Genomic DNA, 21,695 nt, shown 5'->3' with positions numbered 1-21,695 from the left:
TAAAGCAGACAATGAAAGCTCTTACAATCCTCAATTATTATGTTTCTCTAGAACAGGCACAGGCCTATAGGCTACATGTGCACCACCAAGTCAGAATATTAGGCTAAATTATGTGGGATAAATTGACGAAATTATTATGGTGAGGCACATGGGCTACTAACAGCTTACTACCCAATATACACTTAATATTAATTTCTTAGCTACAGTATACATATCTCCCTGGGACATTACATAATTTATGCAGCAGCATACAAGGCACCTTTGGACTCACCTTGTTGGGATGTGCTCACTTGAACAGGAAGGTGTTGCGGAGGTCCTTCGTGGGCAAATATTGTCTTCAAACTTTGTCATCAAAGTCTGTCATTCTCTGGATTTATGGTGCTTTCAAGACAACTGGGAACAAGATCAAATTGTGATGTCGTCAGTGATCTTCAGGTTGGAGCTCTACAAAGAGGCTCAATTTCCCGACTTGCAATTCCGAGTTGGATGGCCGTTCAAAATGTATTTTACCAGTTGGAGCTCGTTTTTTTACAGAGTTGCCAGCTGTCTTGAAATCACTGAAGTCTGAGATTTTACAGTTCCCGAGTTTCCAGTTATTTTGAACGCAGTAGAAATCATGCTGGATTGACAGCATGGCCAATGTTGAATGTTTATCATTTTAAACTTGGAAAAGAGACCCAGACCTGGCCCATACACCCGCTCCACTGAATAACAGGCTAGTGATTGCTTTGCAATGCTTGCAGTTAGCCACTGATTTCTTCCAAACCACTCATTGTTGAATTTGCAATTTCCAACATGTTGAGTAATGTTTATGTCCAATGGCCGATGAGCACCAATACGTTTTATCTATAATTAATCTTTATATGACAGGGGTTAAAAATGATTTTCCAGTAGATTGTCGACTTGATTCATGATAATGACTGCTAGCTTGTTAGCTAAGATTTTGAAAGTATGATGTTGACATGACCAGTCCAATCAAAGCTACTGTAGATATAATGTGATTTGACATAATTTTATCTGTGGCCAATGACCTTGTGCCTTCTTGGATGGGCACTTCTAATGTAACTCTATGGCAGCACTCAAGGGGCATGAATTTTCGAGCTCTACCCTTAGATTTTACTGTTAAGTAATGTCCCCATAAGTGACAGAACACTGACCAAATCACGGCGCAACTAGAGAACAATTCCAACCCCTACGCTCCGTATTTTCCACTGGCTGCCCCACCACCACAGAAAGCACTGAGCTAGGCTGAAACACCTGCATTTTGGAGCTGCCTTACTCAAGAAAACAAAAAGAGAGACCATGTTTGTATGTGGCTTTATTAACTCAATGATATTTATTATTTTGTATTATTATTTGCAAACGGATATGTGACACGTATTAATGTAAAAAACAAACAAACATGCAAACAGGCTCTGCCCCACCTGCCCTGAATGATGGGTCGCCACTGGGAGAGATGTAGGGCTACATTATTTTGTCTTTGAAAAATATTCCACATGGTGTCACTACGGACCATGAATGCTGTTTAAAACCGCTCCACTCCTTAGACTCCGCCTCTCACATAATCTCGAATCTCATGTGACCAGTATTTAGGCCTCCTCGGTGAAATGAAACACGGACGTGGAGCAAACTAGGGTCCTATTTTTCTCTAACATCTGTGAAGCTATATGTTGCGTCATAGATTATTTGAATTTTAGGGACTACTGCGTTGTATTGTTACGTGCTTGAGGAGACAATGGCTAACTTTACATCTTACGTCCACTCTTGGATTTATTTGTACTTGTTACTCCTGTGTTTTATAATGCAAGCGTCCTCCGAACATATTTTGTATTCGATTTCAGAGGAAGTAAAACAAGGTACGTTTGTTGGCAATTTGGCTAAGGATCTGAATCTGAACGTACAAGATATGGAATCACGAATGCTTCAGATCGTTTCTGCGTCAAAGAAGAGTTACTTCGATGTCAATCTGAAAACAGGAATCTTGTTTGTGAACGAGAGAGTTGACCGGGAAGAGATTTGTCCAAATGCTCGCTCCTGCGCTTTACATCTAGAGGCCATTGTTAACCATCCCCTCAGCCTGCATCGGGTGGAGATAAATGTTATGGACATCAATGATAATTCGCCCACTTTTCCTGTGAAAGAACAGGTCTTTGATATATCTGAGTCCGTGCTTCTAGGTGCTAGGTTCTCATTGATGAGTGCTTTGGATCCCGATGTTGGATCAAACGGGGTGAAAACCTACAAACTCAGTCCGAATGAATGCTTCTCTTTGGAAGTACAGAGCGGTGGAGAGCAGAGTGTGTCTGCTGAGTTAGTGTTAAAGAAAGCGTTAGACCGAGAGAAACAGGCAGTTGTCAAGCACGTAGTGACTACCGCTGATGGGGGAAAGCCTGCTCAATCCGGGACATTGGAAATTGTAGTCAATGTCCTGGATATTAATGACAACAGTCCTGTTTTTAGTAGCCTGCTTTACAAAGTACGTGTGTATAAAAACGCAGCTCCAGGAACTAAGATTTTAAAACTGAATGCGACTGATCTATACGAGGGTCCAAATGGAGAGGTTTTGTATCTTTTCAGCCGACATGGTCAGGAAAACAATCTAGATACATTTTCTATTAATCCCGTTTCCGGTGACATCACCGTCAAAGGAGTGATCGATTTTGAAGAAACTGCTTTTTATGAGATTAGGGCTGAGGCCCGGGACAAAGGCCAATCAGCAATGGGCTCTCATTGTAAAGTGTTGGTTGAAGTAGTTGACGTTAATGACAACATACCAGAGATACGTGTCACGTCATTGTTACCCACAGTGAGGGAAGACATTGAAACTGGCACTGCTATCGCGCTCATTTTGGTCATAGATAAAGATGGAGGAAACAATGGTAAAGTAAACTGTAGATTAATGGGTGAATCCCCCTTTAACCTTCAATCTTCGTATCGTAATCACTACTCTGTTGTTCTCAACGGGGCATTAGACAGAGTGCCTCACAATACAATGTTAAAATTATAGCAACAGATGAAGGAACCCCTCCTCTTTCTAGCACAAGCGTTACCACGGTTTATATTTCGGATGTTAATGATAACTCACCACGTTTTGCAGGCGGTACCTTTAGTGTGTATGTCAAGGAAAATGCACCTGTTGGAACGCTCATGTTCACTGTGTCCGCACATGATCCAGACTCTATTGGAAACGCCCATGTATCGTATTCTGTCTTGGAGAACAACTCAAAGGGAGCTGCAGGTTGTCATTTTGTCAATATTAACTCATTAACTGGTGAACTTTACAGCTTGCAGTCATTTAACTACGAGGAGTTTAAAACATTCCAGTTCCACGTTCAGGCCACAGACTCTGGTGTTCCTCCACTAAGCAGCAACGTCACTGTCAACGTTTTTATCCAGGATGAGAATGACAACAGTCCTGTGATTCTCCCGCCATATTCTGACCACGGCGCCGTTAATTCTGAGAACATTCCCTATTCTGCTGAAGCAGGCTACTTTGTGGCCAAGATCAGGGCTGTAGACGCCGACTCTGGTTATAATGCGCTGCTTTCTTATCACATCTCTGAACCAAAGGGGACCAATCTCTTCAGAATTGGGACCAGCAATGGAGAAATACGGACTAAGAGACGAATGAGTGACAATGACTTAAAAACTCACCTGTTGGTCATTCTGGTGTCTGATAATGGAGAACCTTCCTTGTCTGCCACTGTGTCTATTGATGTTGTGGTCGTTGAAAGTACATGTGACATGCAGACAACTTTGAGACAGCTGCCTGTAAAGGAGGAGAGTTTCTCAGATTTAAATCTGTATCTGCTCATCACCATTGTGTCAGTATCAGTGATATTTATACTGATTATCATCAGTTTAATAGCTGTAAAATGCCACAGGTCAGACGGCAGTTTCAGCAGGTACAGCGCCCCAATGATCACTACGCACCCTCTAGCTTGTCTTACTCCAAATCTACACAGCAGTATGACGTGTGTTTTAGCTCTGACACACCAACGCCGTTTCCACCTGCTGATGCTGAGCTGATCAGTATTAATGGAGGGGACACTTTCCAAAGGACTCGAAGTCTGCCAAACAGTGAGATGGTAAGGATAACTTTTCACAATGCTTTTTTTTGTTATTGAGTTTAGATAAAGGTGAGCCTTTTTTATTATTCACAATTTCTACTGGGTCTGTTACTGTTTTATTAATTCACTCTTCATGGATTTGGGTTTTATCAAAATGTTATTGTTGGAATCAATTGACATTGAGATTTTCTTCAATTGTGAATTGAAGTCGAATTTCACAACAGCGGATGCTGCTTCATCAAAAGTAGCGTTAGTAGCCTACGGAAGTAGAGCATAGGCCTATTCCAGAGCCACCGAGCTGGACAGCAGAATCAGTGCTTCAGCACCACGACAGTGGAAAACAGCATCAGTACTGCATGCCTATTTCAGCACCACATTTGTGGAAAGCAGCATCTGTACTGTGGTATAATATAGGCCTATTTCAGCACCACATGTGTGGAAAGCAGCATCAGTGCTGCATGCCTATTTCAGCACCACATGTGTGGAAAGCAGCATCTGTACTGTGGTATAATATAGGCCTATTTCAGCACCACTGGTGTGGAAAGCAGCATCAGTGCTGCATGCCTATTTCAGCACCACATGTGTGGAAAGCAGCATCTGTACTGTGGTATAATATAGGCCTATTTCAGCACCACTAGTGTGGAAAGCAGCATCAGTACTGCCTTGCGTTCAGTATGACCCAACATTTTGCAACATTCAAATAGAAATATGTAATGTACAACAAACATGCCTCTCTGATGTAAAGAACCAGGAATCATGTTGGCTCTATTCATGGTATTTCTATCTACAACATTAAACAACGTTTAGATACTGAACGTGGCCCTGGGGTGTAGTATAGGTCGAAACGTCAGTCATCTGTTTGCGTCCTGTACAATTGATTAAAGTGAACAACAATCAATTCATCTCTGCCTTTTTTTGGCGACATACAGTATACACTGAAGTAGTGTATTGTCCTATTTCAACACCACCCGTGCTACACATCCGCGTTCTTCACCCTTCTGGTTTACTGATGTTCCTCAAACACAGATCCTCAAAAGCTCAGCCTTTCCATACTTACAACATTTATATAGGCTTTAAGATGATAATACTTACAACATTTATATAGGCTTTAAGATGATAATACTTACAACATTTATATAGGCTTTAAGATGATATTACTTACAACATTTATATAGGCTTTAAGATGATATTACTTACAACATTTATATAGGCTTTAAGATGATAATACTTACAACATTTATATAGGCTTTAAGATGATAATACTTACAACATTTATATAGGCTTTAAGATGATAATACTTACAACATTTATATAGGCTTTAAGATGATAATACTTACAACATTTATATAGGCTTTAAGATGATATTACTTACAACATTTATATAGGCTTTAAGATGATAATACTTACAACATTTATATAGGCTTTAAGATGATATTACTTACACCATTTATATAGGCTTTAAGATGATATTACTTACAACATTTATATAGGCTTTAAGATGATATTACTTACAACATTTATATAGGCTTTAAGATGATATTACTTACAACATTTATATAGGCTTTAAGATGATATTACTTACAACATTTATATAGGCTTTAAGATGATATTACTTACAACATTTATATAGGCTTTAAGATGATATTGGAGATTATAAGTTAACACAACTTGAATCAGTTCAGTTCCAGATGAAAGGGAATAACATCAACATGTCACATTCCCATTGATCTCCAATGAGCTCTGATGGGTGTCATTTATTTAGCTGGGGGATTATGAACTAGAGTGGTGAAAGACTGTGGTTCGCTGAGGCTCATAATGCTAGTGATTCTCTCTACACGTATCTGTTTAACAGCTTCAATTGGAATCTCACATTTAACTACTGTAATTAGGATTAATATGAATGTAGGGTTTTTATTGTTATTAACCTGTTCATCTAAAGTACAGTATAATCTCAATGTTAGTGGGTCAGTTAATCATGTAGGTTAATCATCATAGAATCATTGCTATGCTCTCACGTGCCCATTATCTGTCTCTGTGCATGGCCCCTGTGGATTGGCCTGTGCGTAGAGACGGTCACAGACGGTCCCGCCTGCCTGTTTAACTCACAAGTTAACCTCCATGTTATCATGTTAACCTTTCTTTGCACTCTCTGTGTTTGGTCTGTGTCCGTCACAGCTTGTGTAGCCATTTCTCCACAGCCTCTCTGGGGAGAGATAATCTTGGCTCTCATTGCATAACATCTGATGCTTGTGTATCTCAAATTGACATGTACACCTCCCATTGACATCAATGCATCACTTCAGCATATCTCACGCGTTCGGCCCATACATTCTGCAGTGTTTGTCTAGCGACTGCATTGCGTATATTCTATGCCACTGTGCCTCAGAGCTCAACTCTGACTGTGTGTTGTGGTTGTCACTGAGGATAGGAAATGATAGCTTGTTTCTGTAATGCCATCCCACGGGTCAGTTGTGCATGACTCCTTGACAGAGGACATGGATGAGTCCAGCTGTAAGTGGGTCAAGCCTGTGGTTCCGCCTTGCCCATCTGGCAGAGGCAGATACATGGATTAGAGGCTCCTGGGTCTGCAGGCCGGAGCCCTGGAGCAATCCCACCTGCATTATGTGTGGAAGGCAGGAGGATTCACACTCACTGCTGCACTGAGAGCGATACCGCAACTTCAGAGAGACACGTCTGGGCTAGAGCCCTGCTCTCTCTCTCTCTCTCTCTCTCTCTCTCTCTCTCTCTCTCTCTCTCTCTCTCTCTCTCCCTTTCTCTTTCTCTCTCTCTGTCTGTCTCTGTCTCTGTCTCCCTGTCTCTCTCTTTCAAATGCTCTCTCACTCTCTCACATTTGCTTTCTTTTCTCTCTGCCGTTTTCACAGATTTCACAGTGTCTTGTATCATCATATTACAGCAGGCTCCCATGAAAAGTGTGGTATACTAATCCTTAATAAGATTTCAATGTTTTCTCAAACTCTTTGTAAGTGCCTCTAGAAGCGGACTGAACCAGTTGAGGGGATTGAGTCTCGTTATGCTCCTGGTTAATCACCTACTCCCTGAGAGCAGGAGATTACATAGAGCCCACCTCTATGTTGGATGGCTGGGATAAGGATTCTGATTAAGGACTGTTTTTCACTTGTTTGCCTTACAGATGAAGTGTGTGTCACACTGAGATGACATATCTCATAAAGTTGCTGTGTATGTTGTTTCATGTTTAATGTCGTACTTTTTATCCTGTCTTAGGTGAAATTGAGAGTGTATGGTACAGCATTATCGTGTGATTCCATTTCCCCAGTCCACTCTCTGAGCTGTTGATAGATCACACTTCTCTGGGAGTCAGAACACTGGTTCTTTGGGACTCCACAGGGCCCAATTACTAATACTGCGTTATAAACCATATTCAAACACTATTGTTCAGATAGCGTCCCAGTAATACTGAGTTTCTTAACTTTGCCTGTCTATAATTAATAATGCTGTAGGGATGTCTCAGGAAGAGAGATGAACAATTCCCTGCAGTGCAGCACAGACAGAGGAGAGGGGACGGAATAGGGAATAGGAGCGACAGGATGTCCTTTCATATCTTTTTCTTTTGTTTGTACCTTAAGCAAGCCTGCTCCAAACGCCTAAGGGAATTCAGGAAGAATTGTACATTCATATTAATAGACATATATATTTGGGAACATCTGCGTTTAATTTATGCTAAGAACTGCAATAACGAGGGTGTGTGATGTAATATGCAGAGTCACACACACACACATTTGCTTGCAGGCTGTGCAGGATGCCTGCCAGTAATATTCTGCTCCATATTTCTCCACTGCACCACTGAAGCCAGAGCTAGGCTATGGCTGGGGAAAAGGTGTGTCCTCGGCTAATACACACCGTCAAATGCAGGTCTCTCTCTCTCTTTTCTCATCCCACACCCTGTTGTATTGTGTCTTTCCCGACTTCATTTTCTTCTTATTTCCCTATTTCCTCTCTCTCTCTCTTTGTCTTCTCTCCCCTCTCCGTGCTACATTCCCTGTGTATTGTTTGGACAGATGATTCTCAAATGTCACCTCTTCTATCATTCCTTCGTCTCTTCATTATTCAGCAGGGCCAGTTTGGAGGCAGCAGCATGCCTCTTACCTGGCCTCAGCAGTGTAACACACACTCTGGCTTTAAATAACCGCTCAGTCAATAACAGTGAAGCTCTCAAATTCACAATTACAGTCTACTTCATTATAACACATGTCATCCACCTAATCTCATACTGTGCAATAGGAGAACATGTTGTTTGGCCAATCTGAATGTTCATTTTAAGGTACATCTAAAATGGTCATCCGTAGCCATCTATCTGTCACTATACAACCATCATTAGTCCACCCACATCTATTACTCGTATCACACCCAAAGGTCAAAGGTCACGGACCAAAACCAAGAGCATTGCATCACTACAGATCAGATCAGACAACCTGCACACCAGTGGAGGCTGCTGAGGGGAGGACGGCTCATAATAATGGCTGGAACAGAGCAAATGGAATGGCATCAAACACCTGGTTTTGATGTATTTACTACCATTCCATTTATTCTGCTCCAGCCATTACCTCCAGCCATCCTCCCCAATTAAAGTGCCATCAACCTCCTGTGCTGCAACACATATGAGAGGGAGTGAGGAAGTGAGGGAAAGAGAAAGTGAGAGAGGGTGAGAGCTAGAGAGAGAGAGAGATGGATGGATGGAGGATGGATGGATGGATGATAACACATACAGATACATACCTGGATATCTCTTCAAGTATGTGGCTCCCTCATCCATTTATATGCAGATGATACAGTGTTAAACATAGCTGGCCCCTCCTCGGATTTTGTGTTAAATGCTGTACAAAAAAGCTTTCTTAGTGTCCAACAAGCTTGCTCTACCCCTAACCTTGTTCTGAACACCTCTAAAATAAAGGTAATCTTGTTTGGTAAGAAGAATGGCCCTCTCCCAACAGGTGTGATTACTACCTCTGAGGGTTTAGAGCTTGAGGTAGTCACCTCATACAAGTACTTTGGAGTATGGCTAGACGGTACACTGTCCTTCTCTCAGCACATATCAAAGCTGCAGGCTAAAGTTAAATCTAGACTTGTTTTCCTCTACCGTAATCGCTCCTCTTTCACCCCAGCTGCCAAACTAACCCTGATTCAGATGACCATCCTACCCATGCTAGATTACGGAGACATAATTTATAGATCGGCAGGTAAGGGTGCTCTCGAGCAGCTAGATGTTCTTTACCATTCGGCCGTCAGATTTGCCACCAATGCTCCTTATAGGACACATCACTGCACTCTATGCTCCTCTGTAAACTGGTCATCTCTGTATACCCATCGCAAGACCCACTGGTTGATGCTTATTTATAAAACCCTCTTAGGCCTCACTCCCCCTTATCTGAAATATCTACTGCAGCCGTCATCCTTCACATACAACACCTGTTCTGCCAGTCACATGCTGTTAAAGGTCCCCAAAGCACACACATCCTTGGGTCGCTCGTCTTTTCAGTTCGCTGCAGCTAGCGACTGGAACGAGCTGCAACAATCACTCAAACTGGACAGTTTTATCTCAATCTCTTCATTCAAAGACTCAATCATGGACACTCTTACTGACAGTTGTGGCTGCTTTGCATGATGTATTGTTGTCTCTACCTTCTTGCCCTTTGTGCTGTTGTCTGTGCCCAATAATGTTTGTACCATGTTTTGTGCTGCTACCATGTTGGGTTGCTACCATGCTGTGTTGTCATGTGTTGCTGCCTTGCTATGTTGTTGTCTTAGGTCTCTCTTTATGTAGTATTATGTTGTCTCTTGTCGTGATGTGTGTTTTGTCCTATATTTATATGTATAAGAAGAATGGCCCTATATATATATATATATATATATATATATATATATATATATATATATATATATATACATATATATATATATATATATATATATATATATATATATATATATATATATTCTTTTTTTCAATCCCAGGCCCCCGTCTCTGCAGGAGGCCTTATGCCTTCTGGTAGGCCATCATTGTAAGTAAGAATTTGTTCTTAACTGACTTGCCTTGTTAAATAAAGGTTAAGTAAAATAAAATAAATGTGATGTGTTTCTAATCATGTCCTTGTCTTCTCTAAGATGTACAGTATGTTATTTCTTATGCATGTCTATAGCTGCCCAAGCTATAATAATCTAATGCTTCTGTCAGTCCGTCTCTGAATGGCTTGGCTCTTATGTTTCTGCTGAGGGCTGCAGGTGGCAGACCAAGCCAAGCTGAGATGTGTGTGAGCCTGCTAGCACAAGCTGTTCACTGGCGCCCTCTGTTTGTGTACTGGTGGTAGTGGAAGGTGAGATGAGGGGAGTTTTCTCTGGCAGAGTCTGTAGGAGGCTCCTGTTTGACCAGTCTTACTCAGCCAAGAGATGTATCCATTAGAAACCATCAGTGCTTGACATGATTGGTAGAGGTCATTTTTTTTGTATGTGATGTGATGTTCTCTTTACCTTAAAGATAACATCACAAAGGGAAATCAGTTAGTGTGTCAATGACCTCACAGAGGAACATTTATTTTGTACTTTGTATTGTTGACTCACAATATTGAGGTTACAGTGCACTCACGGTCTCTCAATCAGGATATAACAGTAACTGTTGACAAAATGACATGACAGAGGGTTCTCACCCACAGACATTCACTACCGTTCAAAAGTTTGGGGTCACTTAGAAATGTCCTTGTTTTTGAAAGGAAACCACATTTTGTACTTGTCCTCTTGCTCAGTTGTGCACCGGGGCCTCCCACTCCTCTTTCTTTTCTGGTTAGAGCCAGTTTGTGCTGTTCTGTGAAGGGAGTAGTATACAGCGTTGTACGAGATCTTCAGTTTCTTGGCAATTTGTTACATGGAATAGCCTTCATTTCTCAGAACAAGAATAGACTGATGAGTTTCAGAAGAAAGGTCTTTGTTTCTGGCCATTTTGAGTCTGTAATCGAACCCACAAAATGCTGATGCTCCAGATACTCAGCTAGTCTAAAGAAAGCCAGTTTTATTGCTTCTTTAATCAGCACAACCGTTTTAAGCTGTGCTAACATAATTGCAAAAGGGTTTTCTAATGATCAATTAGCGTTTTAAAATGATACACTTGGATTAGCTAACACAAAGTGCCATTGGAACACAGGAGTGATGGTTGCTGATAATATGCCTCTGTACACCTATGCACTGTAGATATTCCATAAGAAAATCAGTAGTTTCCAACTACAATAGTCATTTACAACATTAACAATGTCTACAATATATTTCTGATTAATTTTATGTTATTTTCTATGGACAAAAAATGTGCTTTTCTTTCAAAAACAAGGAAAGTTCTAAGTGACGCCAAACTTTGAACGGTAGTGTATAAGTCAGGAATTTCTCACTCATTCACATTATACGGGCTCCCGGGTGGTGCAGCGGTCTAAGGCACTGCATCTTAGTGCTTGAGGCGTCACTACAGACACCCTGGTTCCATTCCAGGCTGTATCACAACCGGCCATGATTGGGAGTCCCATAGGGCGGCGCACAATTGGCCCAGCGTCGTCCAGGTTTGGCCGATGTAGGACGTCATTGTAAATAAGAATTTGTTCTTAACTGACTTGCCTAGTTAAATAAAGGTAAAATTAAGAAAAAGAAAACATTAAAATGATCGGCTAAGGCGCCTCGTCTTGTGTGGAAAAATAGTGTTTCTCTAGGAATTGTTATGGTTTCCCATTGCTCAGTGTGATATGATTAGTCACAGTTTCAGTGAGAGTGGCTGGAGATGCTTGACCCATTTGGATCAGTGAGTCAGAGCAGAGAGAGGATACTCTGGCTGCAGGTTATGAGGAGGAGCTGTGAGGTCATCAGTCATCGCCCAGAGCCGTCTGATTACACCAGAATGCACAGAGGAGGGCAGTGAGGTCATCAGCCCGCTCCAACAGCTCTGGTACTGGATCAGAGTTCAATGGGAGGAGAGTTGGGGTTATCATTCATAGCTCAGGGCTCCAGGACTGAAACAGGGTGTAGTAGGATGTACAGTAGAAATGTTTGTGCATTGGCACAGAGACACAGACACAAATTAGCAGTCATTCTCTGACTCAAGCCTTCCTGGTTTCCATTACTATGTCATACACGTCTAACTGACCTTGGAGATGATATGATGCAAGTTTCTGAAATTCAACATTCACCTTCTGCCTCATACTCTGTAAGTGCCAGGATTGATCTCCTTGTATAAAGTCCACCACCAGCTCGTTTTGTACTGTTCAGGTTATTGTACTTAGACAAACCAATCTCTGAAGCCATACAAGCATGGGTAAGTGTGTAGTTGATGGCTAAGCTTCATGTCAATTGTCACCTGCTTAATGTAGATACAGTAAATCATGACACAGACTTAGAAATGAATAGACCTGACTTTCTCCTCTAACATATTGAGGTGTTGGGATGGACAAGGCAAAAATCAGCAGGCACTATGAAATGTGCACAATGTTGGGAACTCATACAATACTGCAGTGAGTCATGGACACTAGAGGGCACCCGCTGTCACATCTAGTCATGCTGTTTCTGTGCTCAAATGCTTCAGCTGGAGGCAGCAGCAGTCTCCGGTCGCAGCTTGAGAACAAGAGAGGAGGGAAAGAGAGATGGATAAATAATTGGAACGAGTGGGGGGATGGTGTCTGATAAAGGGAGGAGTAGAGAGAGGGAGATGCCGTTTTGAGTGCAGTTAGAAAGAGAGGGTTTGTCTTGAGTGTCCCTGTTGCAGTGGAGCCTGAGGCTGGTTGTGTGTCCACAGTTGCCCTTGCTGAGGGCGCTGTTCTGCTGTGCTGTGGTGGGGGCTGTCTGTCTGCTCTCTCAATTGAGTGCACCTCAGCTGAAATCCGGCACACTTACATAAGCGAGGAGGTCAGGAGAGGAGCTCAAACAAGGATCCTCAGAGAGAGATGGAGGACATGTCTGAACAACGGTGTCCCGTCCGCGTTGGGTGTGAGGTCAGATGCCAAAGAGAATACACCACTGTCTCGGGTTCAGAGGTCATCATTATGCTGTGTCAACATGAAGGGGAGTGGAGTGGTGCCATCAGACTTTTTCCCACTTAGACAGACCCCTCTCCTCCTGCTCACTGTTCTGTGTCCTCCCCTGTACTAATCTTTATGTCGCTCTCTGGTCCGAATTCAAATAAGCTTTATTGACAAGAGAGGAACCATCTAATGGTGTAAAGCAATAGATAGTAAACAGAAATAACACATTAACCCTAAAACATTGCACAAGTTATCAAAATAAAACACATGATAAAGATAAGGACTGGAACTGGGTCTCCCATACCAGCCCAACTCTCTCTCTCTCTCTCTCTCTCTCTCTCTCTCTCTCTCTCTCTCCCTCTCTCTTTTTCCCCTCTCTCTCCCTCTCTCTCTAGATGAACTTTTTGTATGTTGAGCTTTGGATGTTGCTGAAGGCAAGATGTGTATGTTTATAGCAGTACCTACAGCATCTCTTTAACTCACAATGTCCATATCTCTCTCACACACTGTCTATCTGTGTACTATTATTTTCTGTCTTTCTACCCATCTGTCTATGTCACTCTCTTTGCCTCTCACCTTATCGCTCTGTCTGCATCAGATAGCTTCCTGCTCCTGTTGATGAGAAGCATGAGAAGATGATGAGAAGTTTCTCATTTATAAACGTTGTGTACGCACAAAATCACTTGACGTGAGAATGTGCTTATCCTTAAACGTTGAAAAAATATATGGTAGATGGAAATCATACGAGGGTGATCTATGGAAATAGGTTGATGGACTGAGAGTAGCTGAGGGGTGGTTTTAAAAGCTCATGTTCCATAATAGTTTTTTTTATTGAAAACACGATGTATAATGTTTAAAGTACTATCTATCCAGATGTAGTGTATATCAACATATCAAATGACTTTATTCTTGCTATGTAACTACTGCATTCATTGGACCCACTTCACAGACTGCAGTAAATATATACGCTATTTAAAGTATGTTGCTCTATGCGATCTGATCCGAAGCTTATAGTTTCATGATAGGCACCACAGCATATGCAGGTTCGGGAAAAGGTAAATGCAAAACATTTGAATTCAACGACCTGTTTCCAGGTCCACAACAATTTGCAATTGTTTTTGTCTTTCAGAAACGGTCAGATACAGCAAGTCACAAGAAAACATTCTGCCAACACCTCCAAAGACATTTGATCAAGTTCACGATTGCGATTTCGTTTAGATAGCCTACTGTCTTGGCCTAGTTTCAACACTTACAAAGTATACAGCCAATCAGGACGTTATTGTCACCATAATGGGCGTTATTAAGCGGGAGTTATCATGTTCGTTCACAATTTTACAACAGGTCTGATTATAACGGTTAATGTGCGTATGTACGAAGTGCGCCAAGTTTATACATATTTTTGTGCGTGCACAGTCTTTTCAGAAATGTTGTTGAAAATGGCAACGTTGATAAATGAGGCCCCAGGATATCAGAACAAAGATGTATTCAGGACCTGCCATTCCTGGGTCACTAGGAAGGGTTTATTGTATATTTACAGAGAGGCTGAGATATTTCAATCCGAGTCCACAGCAGGAAAACCCTTCTTTGTGAGTGTAAGGTTGGGAAACTATGCACATTTTCTCAATGGAGCCATTCCAGATGTCATTTTCCCCTTTTCAGTATCCAACAAGAAAACATGGCATGATTTGTAAGGGTACATTGCTGGTATGCAGCAACAGAATCTCTAGAATTGATTGGCTATGTTAGATTTGTCTATGTAACCGTTCCACTCAGTATTCCTTTGAGAGTCCAGCTCAGATGTCTCGTTTCCTCTTCTTGTGATGTGGGCAGGGTGTCTTGGTCAGACAGAGTCATTAGGATGTGGGGTTTTCCTGGCATGTGGAGAGAGGACTACGGATATGGCTGCTCAGTGAATCAGTGGTCTGCAATCCCCTGCCTACTGCTGGAATAATTCACCCATGTCCCAAGATCCTCTGATTCTCTACGAATGATCTGTTTTTACTAATGCATAGACCCACCTGGGTTTAGATTGACAGGTCCATGGGCCTGTGTTGCAGATAATGGGCTTTCAAACCTGTCTCTCTCTTTCTCTCGAGCACGCACGCACGCACACACACATTGCATCATCAAAAGTCAAGTAAACAGTTCCTTTTGTTTACCTTATAAGCTCATAAAGTGGGCAACACAAGCAAGACGTTCAACGGCCTGTTAGATACAGTGAAAGCCATTGATACAAATTGACTTCACTGCTCACCGCTCAAAGTCATTAACGCGAGCACTAAGAAGCTTCTTTGAGTCACAATGTGGCTCTGTAGAAAAATGATATTTGTATTGTGTAAGTTGTTGATAAGGTCTATGTATTCTATTTGTCCTTAAGGAGCAGGTTTGTGTTTGGCCATTTACCAACGTAAAAATATCCCTACTTACTGAGAAGTCCCACAATTACAGTATATTTACTTTATGTTAGTTTGCCCAATGAGAAAGGAAGATATTGCATTTAACGCCATATCATTACAGTGAATTCGCCCAGTCTTATAACAAGTAGAGATGTTTTAAAGACAATACGTTTTAAAGTCTCCATTCACCAACTCTTGTGTGCAGGACTCAATCATCACTCAGAATAGACTGTAGTTTATGTCATCAGTTTCAGAGTGTCAGATGAATTAGCTCCAGCTTTGTTGATGGATGCACAGAGAGCGTGCCTCGGGCGTGCTCGCCAGAATTACCCGAACTGTCTCGTGTCAAAGCTGTTACATGTTGACAATGATGAGGATGATGACAATCATGCTGATGAAGACCATGATGATGTGGGTGCGCATCATGAAGAGGATGATGTGCACGATAAAGAGGATTATGGTGATGGTAAAAGTGATGGTGCTGGTAATTAGGATGATGATGATGAAGAAAATCAGGGGTTGCCTAGTACTGCGTGCAGAGTGGTGAAACAGAGGGGAAGAGAAGTCGGGCTTATTGGAGACACCGCGGGCGTTTTAGATGTGATTATTTGAGCTGACACTCTGGGGTCGAGCACTGACAGCAGCGATCCTTGTGCTAGAGAAGGTTGTGGATGTCAGGGCGATCTGCTTCGGTTATGTTCCCTGCCAAAATGTGGAGGTGTAGGGTGCGCGATAGCAGAGCAGAGACCTAATATGAGAGCCGCTTTAGGGGAAGCCGCCATGACGTTTCAATTCAAACAAAGGTCAGGCAATTACAGTCCCCAGAACGTGCCTCGTTTGAGATACCTGTTGTACAATTTGAGCGCAGGGTTTTGCTTCGCAGCATCGGGTAATTGCACATTTGGTATAATGATAAAAAGGGGCTCGGGAATAATTGGTGGGGCAAGCCTGTATTATGAGCAACCACATTAATCATTTAATTTTCAACCATACAGCTGTGTAGGTTTTCCATCTCCATTTAAACGAGTGATGTATTGCAGTAGTTACACAATACAATGGCACAAACACAGTAAATGGCCGTAAATAAAACCAATCTAAGGCGGCGGATTTGGTGGGGTTGTATCCAGTCGCTGTTCCTTTTCTTAAGGTGCTGAAATCCATCCAGCCAGCGGTCTTTAAGCACACGGTCCCTCCCCCCGACACTCTGTCCCGACACCATCACACTAAGAAGTGGATTGAGAGAGAGACGGGGATAAATGGATGGGGAGGGGGGTGGTTGCACCATTGGGGAAGAGGAGAGAGAGAGAGAGCGAGAGAGAGGGCGATACCGAGCACCAGTGGCAGGGAAACACACCCGCCAGCCGCGTGCAGAGGAGAGAAAAAAAGGCAGCACGGACAAAAGAAACATGGATGCATTAGAGAAGTATCCACTCAAACAGATAACGGAATGGATGTGCCGTTCCTCCTGCACCTAACGGGGAACGAATTAGCCTATTTTAATGCGGTGGTGCGAGGCGAGGTATTGCAAGCTAAAAAGGCGGAAAGCAGTATTTAATCCGTCTGCGGATCCCATGAGCTGGCAATGGCTGTTATGGGGATATGTAGCTGTATAGGAAACAATGTGGCTCTTTCTTTTGTTGCATTTTTCTTATTGTGTGGCCTTTCACTTGGACAACTACGGTACTCTATTCAGGAGGAAGTAGAAAATGGAGCGGAGGTGGGGGATCTTGTGCAGGACTTGGGGTTGGATATTCGAAAGCTCTCCAATCGAAAGATAAAGGTAACCACCAGTGGAAAACGGTATGTGGATGTCAATCCCCAAAATGGGAAATTACTTGTCAATGAAAGAATCGACAGAGAGACGCTGTGTGATTTGAGCAGCACCTGTCTTATACATTTAGAGGTGCTTGTTGAAAACCCATCCGAGGTGCACAATGTCGAGGTGGAGATTGTGGATGCGAATGACAATGCGCCGCAGTTCCCTAGTGACGAGTATCAATTGGAAATTGCAGAATCGGCTTTACCAGGGTCTCGTTTCCCCATTGAGAACGCCCTGGATCCGGATGTGGGATCCAATTCCGTTCGTCTGTATCGACTCAGCCCAAACGAACACTTCGCACTTGATTCCAACAAGCCCTCCCTCAACAGCAAGAACATTGAGCTCGTGCTCAAAAAGCCCCTTGACCGTGAGCTGGCGCCTTACCACCAATTCATTCTGACTGCTGCAGATGGCGGAACACCAGCAAAAACCGGTTCAGCTCTAATTAATGTGCGAGTCCTGGACACCAATGACAACGATCCTGTATTTGACAGCTCAATGTACAAAGTCAAATTGTTAGAAAACTCACCAAAAGACACACTGGTCATCAAATTGAACGCCACAGACCATGACGAGGGTACCAATGGGGAGGTGTATTACTCTTTCAGCAGCTACACTCCTGAGAGAGTCAGACAGATGTTCAGCATGGACAGCAACACGGGAGAGATCAGAGTGAGGAGGATTGTGGACTACGAAGAAACCAACTCTTATGAGATGTACATCCAGGCCATGGATAAAGGCCCTGGTGCTGTGGCAGCCCACTGTAAGGTGGTGGTGGAGGTGGTGGATGTGAATGACAACGTCCCAGAGATAGTCCTGTCCTCTCTCTCCAGCCCAGTGAGGGAGGATGCCCGGGCTGACACCGTGGTGGCCCTGATCAGTGTCACAGATCGGGACTCTGGTGCCAACAAACAGGTGAACCTGGAGATACCGCCGGGCCTGCCCTTCAAGATCAAGTCCTTCAGAAACTACTACACCCTGGTCACCTCCGCCTTCCTGGACCGTGAGACCACCGCTGCCTACAATGTCACCCTTAGCGCCACTGACGGTGGCACCCCACCCCTCTCCTCCCAGAAGACCATACAGGTGGATGTGGCTGATGTGAATGACAACCCGCCGCGCTTCGAGCAGACCTCCTATACGGTCTATGTGACTGAGAACAATGCCCCCGGGGCCTCGCTGTGCACCGTGAAGGCCCAGGACTCCGATGTCAACGAGAACGCACGCATCACCTACACCGTCCTCAATGACAACAACCACGGTATCCCCGTCACCTCCTATGTCTCTGTGAAGGCCGACACGGGAGAGGCATACGCCCTGCGCGCCTTTGACTATGAGTCACTCAGGGAGTTCCACTTCCAGGTCAAAGCTCAGGACGGGGGCATCCCGCCCCTCAGCCGGGTGGCCACTGTCTACATCTACATCATGGACCAGAACGACCACGTGCCTGAGATCGTCAAGCCCCCAGGCAACGGCACACGCTCTATAGAGACGGTGCTGAAGAACGCCGAAGCTGGCGTCCTGGTGACCAAGGTGGTGGCGTACGACGCAGACGCGGGTCCCAACGCCTGGCTGATCTATGTGTTGGATCAGTCCACAGACTTGGACCTGTTCAAGGTGCATGAACACACAGGGGAGATCCGCACCACTCGCAGGGTCCTGGAGGACAACTCCACCTCCTTCAGCCTGACTGTACTGGTGAGAGACCACGGCCAGCCTCCTCTCTCCTCCACCGCCACCGTCAATGTGGCCGTCATGGAGGTGCCACCCAAAGTGACCCCTGACCCCAAGAGGGTCATCCGGCCCCACAGCACCCTGCTCTTCTCCAACGTGACCCTCTACCTGATCGTGGCCCTGAGCGCCACCACCTTTGTGTTCCTGGTGACCGTGGTGGTGCTGGCCATCGTGCGCTGCCATGCTTACTGCACCCAGCCTGGCTCCTGCTCCCCCTGCTGTGTGTCCCAGAAGACCCCCCCTGATGGCGGGAGCAACAGCACAGTAGGTGGTTCTGGGGGTGGAGGTGGTGGTGGAGGTGGGGGACAACCCAATAACAATGTGGCGCTGCGGAGAGACCTCAAAGTGGAGCCTCACTACATTGAGGTGCGTGGGAATGGCTCCATGACCAAGACCTACTGCTACAAGACCTGCCTGACGGCCACCTCAGGAAGCGACACCTTCATGTTCTACAACACAGGCCGGCCCATCAGCGGCACCTGGGGTTCCGAGCGCTTCTTCACGGGAGGAAGCGGATTTGTACGGAGACTGAGCATGCCCGACGCTTCACTGCAAGTCTGTCCAGAGGTGCGTCATTTTTTACCTATCAAATGACAGACAGGTCGTGCATGGCATAGCAGAAGTAGAGTCTCACAATCTGTCACTTCTCCAGATTACATACTAGGCTTTAATATGTTTTGATTACTGTGTGTTGGTGCTGGTTGTCTTAAATGAGTGTTTTAGCATTCCGTCATACCACTGTTCTTGGTTCTGTCTGTTACATGAAGGGCTTTAGATGCTCGGTAGTTCTACATTCTAGCTGAAGTTGTTCATTGTCATATTTTTTGCTTTGTTGTCATATTCTAGTTTTGTTGTGCTGGTACGTCTTGAGACAGTGTCAGTTTTGACATGTTTCTTTGATGACTGGCCAGTGTGAGTGGTTGTGTGTTTCTTTGTTCCTCTCCCTGGTTGCACAGTGTAGCTTCTTCCTCCACCCAGCTCAGCGCTCACACTGCATTAGTGTCAGATTGGAAGACTTTTTGGAGTCCTGCTGTATTTCTGATGATTCAGGGATTTGTGCTTCACTTTGATGTTGTCATCAAATATTCAGTCAGTGCAGGTCAATTTGACTCTACCTCTGGCTCATTCTCTGTCCAAGTGTGTTTGACTTCATCATATCTCACAGTGTCAGGCTTTGTGCCCGTGATATCTCCAGTTTAAATGCAGATGCACAGTATCTCTCTCTCTCTGTGTGTGTGTGTGTGTGTGTGTGTGTGTGTGTGTGTGTGTGTGTGTGTGCATGCATATATTTGTGTTTTTTCCTTCTTTAGTCTGTTGGCTTAAATTGCAGTAACCCAAAGATCCTCCCAGTATTACTCTTCCTGTCTTTTCTCTCCAGTCTGCCACTGGGACTCCTCACTCAGACTTCTCTCTGTTAGTCTTTTCTACTGTCTCAGCTCTCTAGACCCTCTTCCACTGCAGCACTATGCAGCCGTAGGAAAGTGTTGGCATTCATGTTCGAGCATGGCTTAGGAGTCAAGGCTGAGTGCTACAGGAAATGACAAATACGCGGCGCTGCACATGTTTACCACAAGGCTGGAATGTTAAGAACTGCAGCAGCAATGATGATAAACATGTTCTTTTTGCAAGGAACCACTGGTTTGAGGTCTGAATGGGGCTTTTGTTTAACCTCAGTAAGACTTCCAATAGGTGTAATTCATTTCCATAAGAATAACAGAGTAGAGCTCGTGGAATTAACCTTCCTGAGAGTATGTAAATGGTTATTCAGCTGCTATGTCTTTTTAAATCCATGGACGTTCGGGTTGTGTTAGCCATGTTTTAATGTCTGTTAATGGTTTGTTGTATTTTTGTCCCTGTTGAATTGGTGTGAACTCATGTTTACTCTAACGAGCAGACATGTGGGTTGTGTGCTCTAATGGGCTGGCTGGCGTACTCTCTGATGCTCTCCTGTTTCAGCACTCTGCTCTGGGGGCTGGATAGGTTGATGGTCAAAACGTTGTCTTAACGTTGTCAGAATGTAGATTGGAGGCCACAGTGGTTGATTTGGATGTTTTGGTGGTTATGTTGTGGTCCTGGATGGGTCAAGACAGTCCGTCAGTCAGTCAGTAATGTGCTGTAGGAACAATAAGCAGAGGCAAGATAAGAGTGGCGGTGGAAATGAAATTAACCTCCAGCCACTGTTTCCCAGACCCACAAATTCGATTCGCTCAGAGAGGCTGTGTCTCAGAGAAGGAGATACTCCCCTCAGAATTAAACTGATTAAAACATGAACAATGTAGGCTCTTTATCTGGGGCGCCTGCTGACTCCTGAACAGGGCTGAGGCTTAAACTACTACAGCACTGGAACCTACCCACAGGTCTGATGTCTAAGGCTCTGATGATGTTGATGTCAGTGGTTATGATTTGTGTACATATCCAAAGTTCTGAAGCTCCATTATGAACCTTCATACAATCATTAAACCTTGTAGACAGCAAACTAAACTGCAGGCTTTAATTATTGAGATCAATTCAAAGCACTCACGCCCACAAGGAGCAGCTTTCGGGAGGAGAACATCAATGAACTTGAATAATGTGTGACTGCCCTAGGAGAGCCGCCCTTAACCCTTTAACCCCAGTCCAACATGAGCAGGGGATGGAGGATGTGGTTTCCCTG

At 43.9% G+C, this 21,695-nt stretch overlaps 2 protein-coding genes across 3 annotated transcripts in view; both read left to right on the top strand.

Moving 5' to 3' along the window:
• LOC106603251 (protocadherin alpha-C2) overlaps positions 1-21,695 on the top strand; it is a 48,073-nt gene that overhangs the window by 13,876 nt on the left and 12,502 nt on the right. The window contains exon 1 of one of the 2 annotated variants that reach the window (XM_014196648.2): positions 16,682-19,609. The exons of the other annotated variant lie outside the window; for it this stretch is intronic. Within the exon in view, the coding sequence (XP_014052123.1) occupies positions 17,072-19,609 (2,538 nt within the window). The 5' untranslated portion in view covers positions 16,682-17,071. Of the gene's footprint in view, positions 1-16,681; positions 19,610-21,695 lie in introns of those variants that run through there. 2 annotated transcript variants of the gene reach the window in all.
• On the top strand, positions 1,420-3,115 carry LOC123742465 (protocadherin alpha-10-like). The gene has a single exon (XM_045717009.1). It carries the CDS (start codon positions 1,736-1,738, stop codon positions 3,005-3,007), a length of 1,272 nt encoding a protein of 423 aa, XP_045572965.1. The 5' UTR covers positions 1,420-1,735; the 3' UTR covers positions 3,008-3,115.

The sequence above is a fragment of the Salmo salar genome, chromosome ssa04 (genome assembly GCF_905237065.1).
Source record: "Salmo salar chromosome ssa04, Ssal_v3.1, whole genome shotgun sequence".
NCBI classification, from domain to species: domain Eukaryota; kingdom Metazoa; phylum Chordata; class Actinopteri; order Salmoniformes; family Salmonidae; genus Salmo; species Salmo salar.
The sequence above is the reverse complement of the archived record's forward strand: the minus strand, read 5'-3'. Positions and strand labels throughout refer to the sequence as shown.

Coding starts and splice junctions, on each gene's coding strand:
- LOC123742465 (XM_045717009.1), top strand. CDS start 1,736: ATGGCTAACTTTACATCTTACGTCCACTCTTGGATTTATTTGTACTTG.